The sequence below is a fragment of the Cervus elaphus genome, chromosome 24 (assembly GCF_910594005.1).
Source record: "Cervus elaphus chromosome 24, mCerEla1.1, whole genome shotgun sequence".
Classification (NCBI taxonomy): domain Eukaryota; kingdom Metazoa; phylum Chordata; class Mammalia; order Artiodactyla; family Cervidae; genus Cervus; species Cervus elaphus.
In genome coordinates, this window is record NC_057838.1 from 54,341,992 (window position 1) to 54,354,282 (window position 12,291).

Below are 12,291 nucleotides of genomic sequence, written 5' to 3' on the forward strand. Positions count from 1 at the left end.
ACTCCTGGTATTTGCTGAATCCTGGCATTTATCCTCTCGGTGGTAAAAGAGAGTTAAGACCTAGGGTTGGACATTGCTCAAACTTCACTGCCATACTCAAGGGTCCAGTAATTGGGAAGACTGGAGTTTTTCAGGTCTACTTGGAAAATGTAGCACTTGAAAACATCTGACCTGGTTCCAAACTTTGGATCAGTTGTTTCTAAAAGTCTAAATGTTGTTCTCTTCCCCAGGAACAGCCAGAGGATGGTGCAAAGAAAGACCAGATCAACCCCACCTCGACCAAGGCAGACAGTTTAGTGCTGTTACAAGGACCTCGGAATGCGGGTGGCTACTCTATAATCAGGAATAAACCCCACTCTCAATTTGATTTCTGGGTCCAGTTAAAAAACCTAAAGTTGTAAGTCTAGGGCAAAGGTAGCTTCTAACATTCCTACATAAGAGGTTCATAAAACGATTTCATGGGGGTTGTCAAAGGTTGATAAAAGACATTGATGTGCCCTGGGACTTTTCTGGTAACATAAGCAACCTTCTCATTAAATATAGAAATAGGAGATTCATGGGTAAAATGTCATGTTGTTCCTTTCCAAATCTGACACTGCATATTTGACAGGCTCCCTCTATACACTAGGGGGTCACAGACTCCAGAAGACAAGACTGTTTATCGTAAAATCATTTAAGTGGAGGAGGGGTCAGTACATCAACAGAAAAACTCTATTAACTATTAACTAGTACCAGTGATAGATGGATATGCCAGAAATGAAAAAAGTAATTCACAAATGAGAGGAAGTCAGAAAACATCACTAAAACTAGGAAAGCTGTTCAACATTCTTTCTTGCATTATGTCAAATGAAGTTCTGTTTCTGAATACATTTATTTAAATTTTTCCCCCTTTGTCAAGGGGAAAGATGTTGGTCATACCAGAAAATAAGTCACAACAGGATGACAGGACTTCCCTTGGACGGTTTAAATGTGTCTTTAAAAAAAAATAAGTCATGGAAATCCTGAGTATGGGCAAGAGTCTCAACATCAGCAGGAAAACTGCTCAGTTCATATAAACACTAAATGGAACTAAAAAGTCTAAAGGAAACCACCGGATTTTCCACCATCTTGAATGACCTAGAGATGTGTAGATATAAATAGAGAATGAGTCTGGGGTCTGGCCAGACAGGTGGTGCTAACACCTGCACTGTAATTTCCCAAGGTCACGAAGAGCACAGGCCCGGTGGACACCCGGAGGCAGCATGAAGACTGGCAGAGAAGCCCCACCCAGGCAGCCCTTACCCAGTGAGATGCCTCTGGCCCAGTGCTTTCGACTAGGAAGCCAACAGCTTCAGGCTCCAGGCCGGCCAAGAGGCAGGATTCAGAAGAGGAAGCCAGGTCTGCAGACGCAGATGCACAGAACAGAACAGGGAAAGGCAAGTACTGGTTAGAAAAGGTAGCAGAGATGGGGGAAAAAAAAAGAGTAACTGAGTCAGAAGGAAAGAGTCTAACATTAGAGAAAAATGCATGCTTCTGGCTGCAGAGGGACTTTAACAGCATGGTTAAGGAGCTGACAGAGACCTCGGTTCTATTCCCACTGACACCTAGTCCGGCAGCCCCCAACGCTTTGGGGCACCAGGGCCTAGTTCTGTGGAAGACCATTTTTCCATGGCCCGGGGTGGAGGCGAGTGGTTTGGAGATGATTTAAGCACAGTAGGTTCATGCTCGTATAAGAAATCTAATGCTGCCGCTGGTCTAACAGGCGGGGAAACTGAGGCAGTAACGCAAGCAGTGGAGAGCAGCTGTAAAGACAGATGAAACTTTGCTCTCTGGCCTGCCACTCACCTCCTACTGTGCAGCCCGGGTCCAGGGGCTGGGGACCACGGGTCTAGTCCAGACTCACCCCTTATGACACCTAAGCCTCAGTGTCTTAGGTGCCAACTGGGAACAATAGCCCCTGGGACACTGCGGCTGGTGTCATGATTAGACGCCATTGTGCTCTGTGACTGACAGCCAGTAAAGGAGGCCACAGGGGACCGGCCACATCACTGCTGTTAATCTCAGCCACAGACACCCTCTCCTCCCACAGCTTCCATCCTGCATCTCTCAGTGAGGACCATGAGTCCTGGTAGAAAGTGTTTTGGGGGCGGATTAAACAGGTTAATATAAGTAAAGCACTTAGGTCACTGCACAGCTCATAGGAAGCTATTAGTGTTCGTATCTTGAGGACAAAGTAGATACTACTATTAATGTCTTGAGGATACTTCCTGCCAAAGGGGCCCTGGCAGCAAAATGACAAGTCTGAGTTCAGTGCTGGGCCCTGTCACGCACAGCCAGCCTGAATGCCAGAACCAGAAGCGGTCAGCACTCACCTTCCCCGACCTGAACAACGAAGGGACTCTTGGGGATGGTGTCCCCAGCAAAGGAAACCCTGACCACGTGGGGGCCAGGCTGCATTGGTTTGTACACACATCGATACACTTGGTTTCCTCTGTCTTCCACGAGCAGCTCCACCGTGTTCCTCCCCTGCGGATCTTCCACCTCCACACCAATGTCGCCCACGCCAGCACCTAGGAGAGAGAGAACAGACCATGAGTCCAAGTCGCCCTCTGGAAAGTTCCCTGCAGATGAGAGCGAAGGCAGCTATAAAATGTAAACCATAGGAGACAGAGAGGCATTTAGAAGGTGCATACCCAGACCTGTTTCCTAGCAGAAATAAGGAAGGTGGAGAAAGGAAAGTTGCTTATGGGGAGGGGGATCATAATCAACTTTCATTTTTCCACAATCCTTATTTCCTAAAATTTCTATTTCGAAAAGAAAGCTGAAAATTCAAGAGTTGTGTTTTATTCATTCCTTTTCTTACCCCTCCTTCCCACCGGACCTTGCATAGAATGTGGTCCAAGAGATGATTGTCAAACCTTAGTCTCTTTGGAGTATTTATCTAGTCAAGTCAGAAATTGATTATTAATAATCAAAGTTAAGATTGAGTATGAGATTTTAGAGAAGAAAAGCTGGTTTTGAAAAATCTAGAAATATAACCAACATGTTTGAAAAAGCTAATTTTGTTGTTGGCCATTCAATTTAAAAGACAAAAAGTCCAGGATCTCAGGTTTCTAAGGATTATCTCCGGCTCTGGAAGAGGAGAGGTGCTACCTGCTGTGTAGATGTCAAAATAGGTGGGCTTATTGGCGATGTTGCCAGCAGCTTCCAAGCCTGGGCCTTTCGCAGTGACTTTACTGGCATCTCCCTGGGCCTTGTCGACATTCACCTCGAATGGGCTCTTGGAGATGTGCTGTCCTGCAAAGAGGACTGTGACCTACAAATGACAGGCAGGGGAGACATCATCACTTCTTCCTGCTCAGTGAGACCACCTTCTCCTCCATCTTCCTGATCATACACACAAAGGTCCTGGAACCAGGAGCTCTGGGGAAGTGGCCTCACTGGGACTCCCATCTGACTCTACCAACCACACAGCTGGGCCTGGGACATCAGGCCTTTAGCCAACTAAAACACATCAGACATGCCGAGATTAGCCTCTATAGAGGCATATGCACAAGCACTTCAATCTCTAGACACCAGATTCTTTAAGGCAGCTGCAAAAGGGACCACTGTCCCTGTAGAATGTCATGTAGAGTTCCAGGAGTTCAAATCTAAGAGTCAAAGTATTTTTTCAAAGGACCAAGACCATTTTCAGATTCATGGATTTGAGACATAAGACAGATTTCTATCTAAACTTTGAGTCAAAGTTTTCATCTCTTAAATTCTGAGGGTTATCGGATTGGGTGGGCCACTGGCCTCCTCCGCGCTCAGGCTTTGATGCTGACAGAGCCTCCAGAGCACCGTCAAGAGGGATATTTAAGGAAACACTAAGGGCAAAGAGCCCATAGCTCAGCATTTACACTCCAGGCTTACAGTTACAGTTGTTAGTTACCTCGGTGGAGTCAGAAAAACCTTAACGACACTGCAAAGAATTTAATGGAATTCAACCAATCTGCATGGGGTAGTGAATGGTTCAAGACTGATTCACAGGGATCCGAGGTTTTTGACAATGAACATGGATACTTGTATAAACAGAAATAGAAATCAGAAGAGAATTTAAGGGACTTCCCGGATGGTCCAAAGGTGAAGAGGCCACCTGCCAGTGCAGGTTCAAGCCCTGGTCGGGGAAGATCCCACATACTGTGGAGCATTCGAGCCCACGCACCACAGCAAGAAAAACCACCGCAGCGAGAAGCCGGCACAATGCAAGTGGGGGAAGCCCCCACTTGCCACAAGAAGAGAAAGCCTGCAAGAAGCAACGAAAATCCAGTGCAACCATAGATAAATGGATGACAGATAGACACGAACTTAAGAAAACCACGCTTCCTCCGCATCTATCAAAGCAAGCACAGAAGAGCATTCAAGCAAAGGCCGTGATGTCTTATCTTACTTTGTGCAGTCCGGTGACCTTGGGCAGATACTCCACAGAGTATGTCTTGTTCTTATCGCTGTCAGGGGTCACGAGTGCCTAGGATGGAAGATGAGTGACAGTTAGAGAAGGCACCAGTGTGAGTAAAAGTGTGCTGTGCTCGCCAAGGGCCCACGGCAAGGTGCCAGCCAGGAACCTGCCCTGGCTCTTCTCTGGCCCACCACTCCTGCAGGAAGCTCCAGGAGAGAAGCAGCCTGAAGTCACGGAAACAAAGTCACCCTGGCACACAGGTATAACCAAGTTAGGCCCCTCCATCGCCTCAGGGCTGTTACCTTTCCAGATAGGAGAGACTATGTAGCTAGTAACCTAAACCTTTATTGGCCCGGTAGTTATTAAGAGCTTATGACACCAAGCCCAGGGACAGGTACCAAAAATAAATCGGGCACAATTCCTGCCTCAGTGGGAGAAACAGACAATTATACTGATAACTGTAGAACTTCAGATGGTGCTAAGCACTAGGAATAAAGTACAGTCTTAAGAAGATAGGTAGACAGAAGAAACAGTATGTGCAAAGGTCCCGAGGGAGGAACCAGAGGATGATCAGCATGGGCAAAGAGTAGGGAATCAGTATTGCTACTGGACTGTACTTTATCAGTAACAATAGTTAAATGCAATATTTTATTGTATTATATAATGTGTGTCCTTGGGTATCAATTTATATGATATTTCAAACACAACCCTTAGGCAAGCAAGTGAATTTAATTGCTATAAGACTCAGGATTCTTCTTCTTTTAAAAAAAAAAGAAAAGCTTTTGCTGTGAGCTTTAATAAAAAAACAGAGACACAGTCCCTGGCCCTGTTATAAGAGCCGAAGGTTCCATGGGATACTGACAGAGGCAGCCTCCTCCAACATACCTCCTCTTTGTTCCCTTCTGGGTCCTCAACAAACACCATGACGTCACCTTGCCCGGCGCTGATGGTGTCCACGGTGAACTTGGCTGGCTGCTTCACCATGTTCCCAGTGGGCTCGATACCTGTTCACAGGTTTACACAGGCACGTTACAAACTGGGTCAGGCCCCAACAGTGCCTCCTTCAGGGAAATGAGACCGGGAACCATTCCTGCTTCTGCCATGTGGGAGATGGTGACAAACTGTGACGGGGATAATCACGTCAAAAACTCACAAATTTGGGGATGTCCTTCATGGTCCAGTGACTAAGACTTCATGCTCTCAATGCAGGAGGCCCAGGTGTGTTCCCTAGTCAGGGAACTAGATCCCACATGCCACAACTAAGACTCAATGCATCCAAATAAATTTTTTAAAATAACTCAAATCTTGTCCTTGTTATTTAAGCAATATTCAGTTCTGAAATATTCAGAGAACTTTTGTCAAAAGGCTACATTATATGACTGTGAAAATGATGTGGTAACTAGAAATCAGGCTTGCCTTGGGGAAGAAGACAAAGTGTGATTCATTTTTTTATTAAAGACTATTTTTGTTTCTTGTTTTGTTTTTGGACGCACCATGCAGCTTGCAGGATCTTAGTTCCCTGAGCAGGGACTGAACCCAGATCATCACAGTGAAAGCTTCAAGTCCTAGCCACTGGACCACCAGAGAATTCCCTAAAGATCATTTTTGTATTACTTAAAATGGTTTAAATATTGCACTTATTTTTAACTAAATTTATAAGTTGAATGACTGAGCAAATTATTTTGAGATACAGTAGCATACATAAGTGTAAGAACTAACAATACCCTTTACCTAGTTCCCCAAATGGATACATCCTACAAAACTCTAGTACAACATCACAAGTCAAGGTACAGTCAAGATACAGAACACTTCTACCCCACAGGGAACTCTTATGGTGATCTTTCATAGCCATCCCTTTTGTAACCCTTCACAGTACTAATCTGTTCTTCATCTCCAATTTTATCATTTGTATAATGTCATATAATGGAATCACACATTGTATAACCTTTGGGGATTAGCTTTTCCCACAAGCATCATTCTCTGCAGTTTCACCCAGGATGTTGCCGGTATCAATAGCCTGTTCTTTTTATCATTGAGTGATATTCCATGATACGGACGCACCACTGTTTGTCTAACCATTCACCCAGTGAAGGACATCTGGGTGTTTTCAGTTGTCTGCTACTGATAAAGCTGCTATAAACATTCATTCACAGGACTGTGTGCAAATGTTAAGCTTTTATCCCTCTGGATAAATGTCAAGGAGCGCAGTTGCTTGGGTTTCTCTCAGTTTCTTGAAGCTGTAGGTTTATGTTCTGTTTTTTTGGCCAAATTTAGGAATTTTTCAACCATTCAAGGAATTCACTACAGTGCCAGTCTTCAGACCCAGGATCTCTAGCTGCTTTGCCTTAACCTCTTTCTGAGTCTCCTTACATTGACCCTGTAGAAAATTCCCGGGGGTTTCAGTTGCACTTAGTGGGAAGCATTAGAAAAAGTACTTCTACTCCATCTTCCCAGAAGTATTACTTTTTAGAAAGTTTTTATTATTATTACTATGCAGAATCCTCAACCTATACAGACATGGAGAGCTATAAAATGAATCCAACATACTTATCACTTAGTTTCAACTACTGTCAACCCACAGCCTGTCTTATTTCACCACTTCATTCTCACCTCTTTTCTCCTCTTGTATTATTTGGATACAAACCCTAGTCCTCTTAGTTTTCACCCATAAACATTCACTACGTATCTTTAGAAGATATTTTTTGAATGCCCACATCAAAAAATAAAAATAATTCCTTAATAAAATCAAGTGGAATTCCTTAATAACATCAAATTTTCAATGTTCAAAGTCCTAAATTATCTTAGAAGTGTCACAAAAATAAATAAAATATTCTGAATCTTAAAAAAAAGTATAATGAATTTTTTTAAACAGTTTAAATAGGACCAAATAATGTTCACATGTTACAACTGGTTGCTAAACCTCTTAAACCTCATTTACTCCCTAGATTTCTCTTCATCTCTTCTTTTCTTTCCCATTGGTCTGGGTTGAAGACATTGGGTCATTTGTTACTATATCTGGATTTGTATTAGCTTTCCAATAAATAATTTAAGAAAAACTGGTGATAGATAGTTATATAACATACCCTGTTAAGTAAAAAAAAATGCAAATTGAAGAAAATATACAGTTTGAACTCATTACAGCATAGAAAAATGGCTGGAAAGAAATACCTCCAATTCTAGAGGAAAAAAATGGGGCTAGCAGCTAGGAAATGGGACTTTCAATTGTTGTTTTCTAACTTTTTCTTTTGCTTAAAATTTATATAACAATTATGTCATTTAACAAAGATTTGATCATGCACTTAAAATATTTATAAATACCCACTCCATCAAACTCCAATAGCCTGCAGAGTCAGCCTATCCAAGGCCGGAGACTGGGCTAACCATGGTTGGTTAGGAAGCAGAACCACATCTATTTCGGAGATAATACTTCCCATGCAGAGAAACCACTGTTCCCTAGGATTACTCAGAACCAAACGTGCTGAGGGCTTGCTATGCAGTGGATGCTCCATACAGAAGGTTTTATTAAAGGTTGCTGCTTGCCCATGGATACACGCTTCCAGCATGCTGAGCTCTACCAGGGAGCCCGTCACAAAGACCTGCTTGTGGCTGCAGGCTTCCATCATCCCAGCCTTCCCTCCCTTCAGTTAATGGGTCTCAGTGACTGAGCAGCTGGTAACTGCAACTTGATCAACACCAACACCAAAACTAGAAGATGAAACATTCTCTCTGTCTTGGTTCTGTCAGCAGAACCTTTGTTTCATCAAGGACAAGGCAATACCTAAGGTGCTGCCCATGTGGCCTCACATGTGGCCCTGCTCCCTAAAATGACCATTCTATCTTTCTACTTAAAAAAAAAAATTAAACATAGAATTACCATATGATCCAGCAATTCCACTTCTACATATATCCCCCCAAAATTGAAAGTAGGGACTCAGATACTTATATACATATGCTCACAGCAGCATTATTCACAATAGCTAAAAGGTATTAAAAAAACAAAACAAAAAACCTGAATGCCCACTGACAGAACAATGGAAAAACAAAATGCGGAATATGCAGACAACAAAATATTATTCAGCTTGAAAAATTTTTATATATGCAACAATATGAATGAATCTTGTAAACCCTATGCTACATATAGTAAACCAAACCCAAAAGGACAAATATCAATACAATATGAGTCCACTTACAAGGTACCTAGAAGAGGCAAATCCACAGAAACAGACTGAGGCCAAGAGAAGGGGATGACTGGGGACGAGATGTTTGAATGGCATCACCAACTTGATGGACATGAGTCTGAGCAAACTTGGGGAGATGGTGAAGGACAGGGAAGCCTGCTGTGCTGCAGTCCACCGGGTCGCAAAGAGTTGGACACAACTCAGCGACTGTACAACAACATAGAAACAGAAAGTAGAATGGCACTTGCCAGGGGAGGTGGGGGTGCAGAGTTACGTTTAGTGGGTGCAGAGTTTCAATTTGGGAAGATGCAAAAGTTCTAGAGATGAATAGAGGTGATGGCTTCACAACGCAGTGAATATATGAATATACTTAATGACTTAGGTGCACCTAAAAAGAGTTAAATTAGTGAATGTTATGTTATAGGCATTATACCATGGCACAAAAATACAAAAAATACATACATATGCATATATGTGTGTGTGTGTTTCCTCCCTAAGTATATAAAACTTACAAAGAGTCAAATGAAGGAAACGGCAATGACTAGCCACATTCCTTAGCTGCAGCAAGAGGTCATTTTCTAGAAAACAGCACTGTGAAAGGAAACCGTTTCACATTAACAACAGGGAAACTGGACACCAGCGATAAGCTTATTGCAAACAAGCACTTTATGCCTTGATTAGATTCAATCCATTTGACCAATTTTGTTGACAAAGAGATTTGGCTGTTTGCAACTTTTCTGCCTTTAAGGGAAGCATAACCTTTCAAATCAGATTCCTTATTCCTGCCAGTGTCTTTGACTATGGCTTAGAGAGAGCACTTTTAAAGCATGCATGGACATGCCAACCCTCACTCAACTGCACTGTGGGTATGGCTTTGAACAAAGTCCCCTGTCTCGATATAACACAAATGATGGCACAGAGCCCATTCACTGCCAAAAGGACTTCAAATGGCAAGTAGGTCTGTCCCAGAACTCTCTGTCCTGTGGTCTAAATCATGCTGAAAAAGACGAGAATGAGGCTGAGAACAGCGCACACTCAGCACCACTGCCCTGGTAGTGTGTCATTTCAAGACTAAGCTGATGCCAAGTAGGGCACTGCTAACTTCAAAGGGAATGAGTGGATAGACAAGTGCTGTGCATCTTTAGACAGTCAATGCCTTAAAAAAAAAGAAGAAAAGAAAGTTAGGGGAAATTTTTCTAGATTAAGAGTTTCAGATAAAGTAACAAGCAAATGTAGAAAGTGAATCTTAATCAGATCTTGGTTTGCAAAACAAGAAAAACTGTAAAACAGACAACTGTAGGATAAGAGAGAAATTTAATTATAAACTGCATATGAGCTGTTATGAAATTATTGTCCTATTTTCTTGTGTGTGATAATGAATACTGTGGTTACATAAGAGGATGTCCTATTCTTAGGAAAGGTTTGCTGATGTTCTGAGGAGCAAAATGTTACCATGCCTGCAATATATTTTTGAATTGTTCAACAATCACACACATGCACACACATACATACACAGAGCAAAAGAACATATTAGAATGTTAAGAGCAGTAGGCAGATTATAGGAAATCTGGGAGAACATGGGAAATACTTTGTGGGTGTGTTATCCTAATTGCAATTATGAAAATAGAATGTACTCTTCCCCCTCACCACAGAAAAGAGAATAACTTGTATCCTGTTGTACTAATTTTTACCAGAAACCACACTGGGCTGAAACGCAACTGTTCTCTTTAAAAAAGCTAACAGGCTTGAAGTCAGGTGCCAACCAGAAAACCAAATTCCTCAGAATGCCTCTGACCTACTCTAACGTTTTGAGCAGAACACTCCTGGCAGCTGGCTGGGAGATTATAAACAGGATGTCTTAGCAAGGAAGTATCTGCCAGGGGTTAACAATAGCTCCCAGTGCATCTGAAAACCTGCACAGCTTTCGCATAACCAAAAGGAGAAACGAATCAGCAGTCAGAAGACCCAGGCTCCTGCTGCACCCCACCATGGTAATCTGGGAGACCTCCCCATTCACCTTCTCCCTCCACTCCAACATCCCCTTTCCTTTGTGGACTGGGCCTCTGATTGCTCATCTGAAAAATGGAAAGAATGGTCCTTTATCTCAGGGTTACTGCACCCAAATCACAAAGTACAAAGTCATCCATCTCCATTACATTAAAGCAGCACTGTTCCTGGAAGCCTAGATTCACAAGACAGAAAAGGATGAAAATAAACACAAGGACCTTTAGGTAAAGAAGAAAAAAAAAGCTATCTGACAAAGGAGGCCTGGGATGTCTTTAAACATTAAGCTTACACATTCTCAATCCTGAATAATCAAGACCATAGTGGCTGATTCATGTTGCTATATGGCAGAGACCAACACCATATTGTAAAGCAATCATCCTCCAATTAAAAATAAATAAATTTAAATTAAACACATAAATAAAAATTAATAATCAAGACCAGAGGACAAGCCTCAAATCCAACATGACCAGTGCTTACCTCTGCCATAGGCCCTGGCTTTCTTGGGGTTGAGTTTGGGTTTAAGGGGAGCTCCAGGCTTGAGCTTGGCTTTGGGGAACTGGGACAGGTAAGTCATCACTGAGTGCTCATCCACATCCGGGTGAATAATTTCTTCAGGGGTGATGACCTAGAATAATGACAGGATAGATGAATACCCGGAACATAGCATTTTGCAACTACTGAAGTTTTTGCAAACATCTCTTCAACCAACCACTACAAGTATAAAGAAATTGAGTCAGTCTCTCAATAAAGTGAAACTGCGCATGCCAAAATTAGTTTTATTTTGTTTTTTGTTTTAAAAAAAACCTTTTAGAGGTGTCACTGTTCCCTTTGGAAGCTAAGGACCCTCTCCAGACAATTCTGTATGTAATTTCCAGAGGTTCAAACCTCCCCACAAAAAAGGCTACCCACTCTCCTTTCCAGAAAGACTAATCTCTATCAAGTAAGGAAGAAGAAGAAACAAGAACACACGGGATTAAAGCATATTACCAAAATATTTGCTCTTTTATCTAGTGTATACATTTCTATTTACTCAGCTTCTACTAAAAAAAAAAAATTTAATAAATAAAAGAAAAATGAGATAATGCAATGACATTAGAGGTGTGGTCTAAGAAACAGACTGAACGCTTGTGCCCTCCCCTAATTCATATGTGAAAGTCCTAACCCCGGGTGTGATGGTAACAGGAAGTGGGGCTTTCGGGAGGTGAGAAGGTCTGGATGAGACCGTGAGGGTGGAGCCCCCGCAATGGGACTGGCGCCCTCACAGGAAGAGGAAGAAAGATGGGCTCAGCTTCCCACCACCACCTGAGGACACAGCCAGGAGTCAGCTTGCAGCTGTGTGCAAGCCGGGAAGAGAGCCTGCACCAAGAGCCTAACTTCTTGGCACACCTTTATCTTGGACTTCCCAACCTTCAGAACTGAGAAATAAATAAATGTCTGTTGTTTAAGTCACCTGGTCAATGGTGTTGTTCTAACAGCCTGAGCTAAGACACGTCTCAATACGTTTAAAGCCGTTTTAAAAATAGGAAAGGGGAAAATTTCTCCTGACATTCAGCTTAGGAGCAAGATTAGACCCTTTCTAAGTAGGTGGACACCCTGAAGGTGTCATAGTCCCAGTTCCACCACTTGATCCAGCCCTAAATAGCAAAAAAAGTTCTCCTGCACCCAATAAGCCATACCTCTTCGGAGTAA

The 12,291-nt window shown here is 42.6% G+C and overlaps 1 protein-coding gene across 5 annotated transcripts in view; it reads right to left on the reverse strand.

Annotated features, from left to right (window-relative positions):
• Nucleotides 1-12,291, reverse strand: part of FLNB (filamin B) — a 136,665-nt gene that overhangs the window by 62,666 nt on the left and 61,708 nt on the right. For all 5 annotated transcript variants that reach the window (XM_043885257.1, XM_043885256.1, XM_043885255.1 and 2 more), the window contains exons 4-8: nt 11,080-11,227; nt 5,303-5,421; nt 4,409-4,486; nt 3,133-3,295; nt 2,352-2,549 (exon numbers count right to left, since the gene is read on the reverse strand). In XM_043885257.1, the coding sequence (XP_043741192.1) occupies nt 2,352-2,549; nt 3,133-3,295; nt 4,409-4,486; nt 5,303-5,421; nt 11,080-11,227 (706 nt within the window). The remainder of the gene's footprint in view (nt 1-2,351; nt 2,550-3,132; nt 3,296-4,408; nt 4,487-5,302; nt 5,422-11,079; nt 11,228-12,291) is intronic.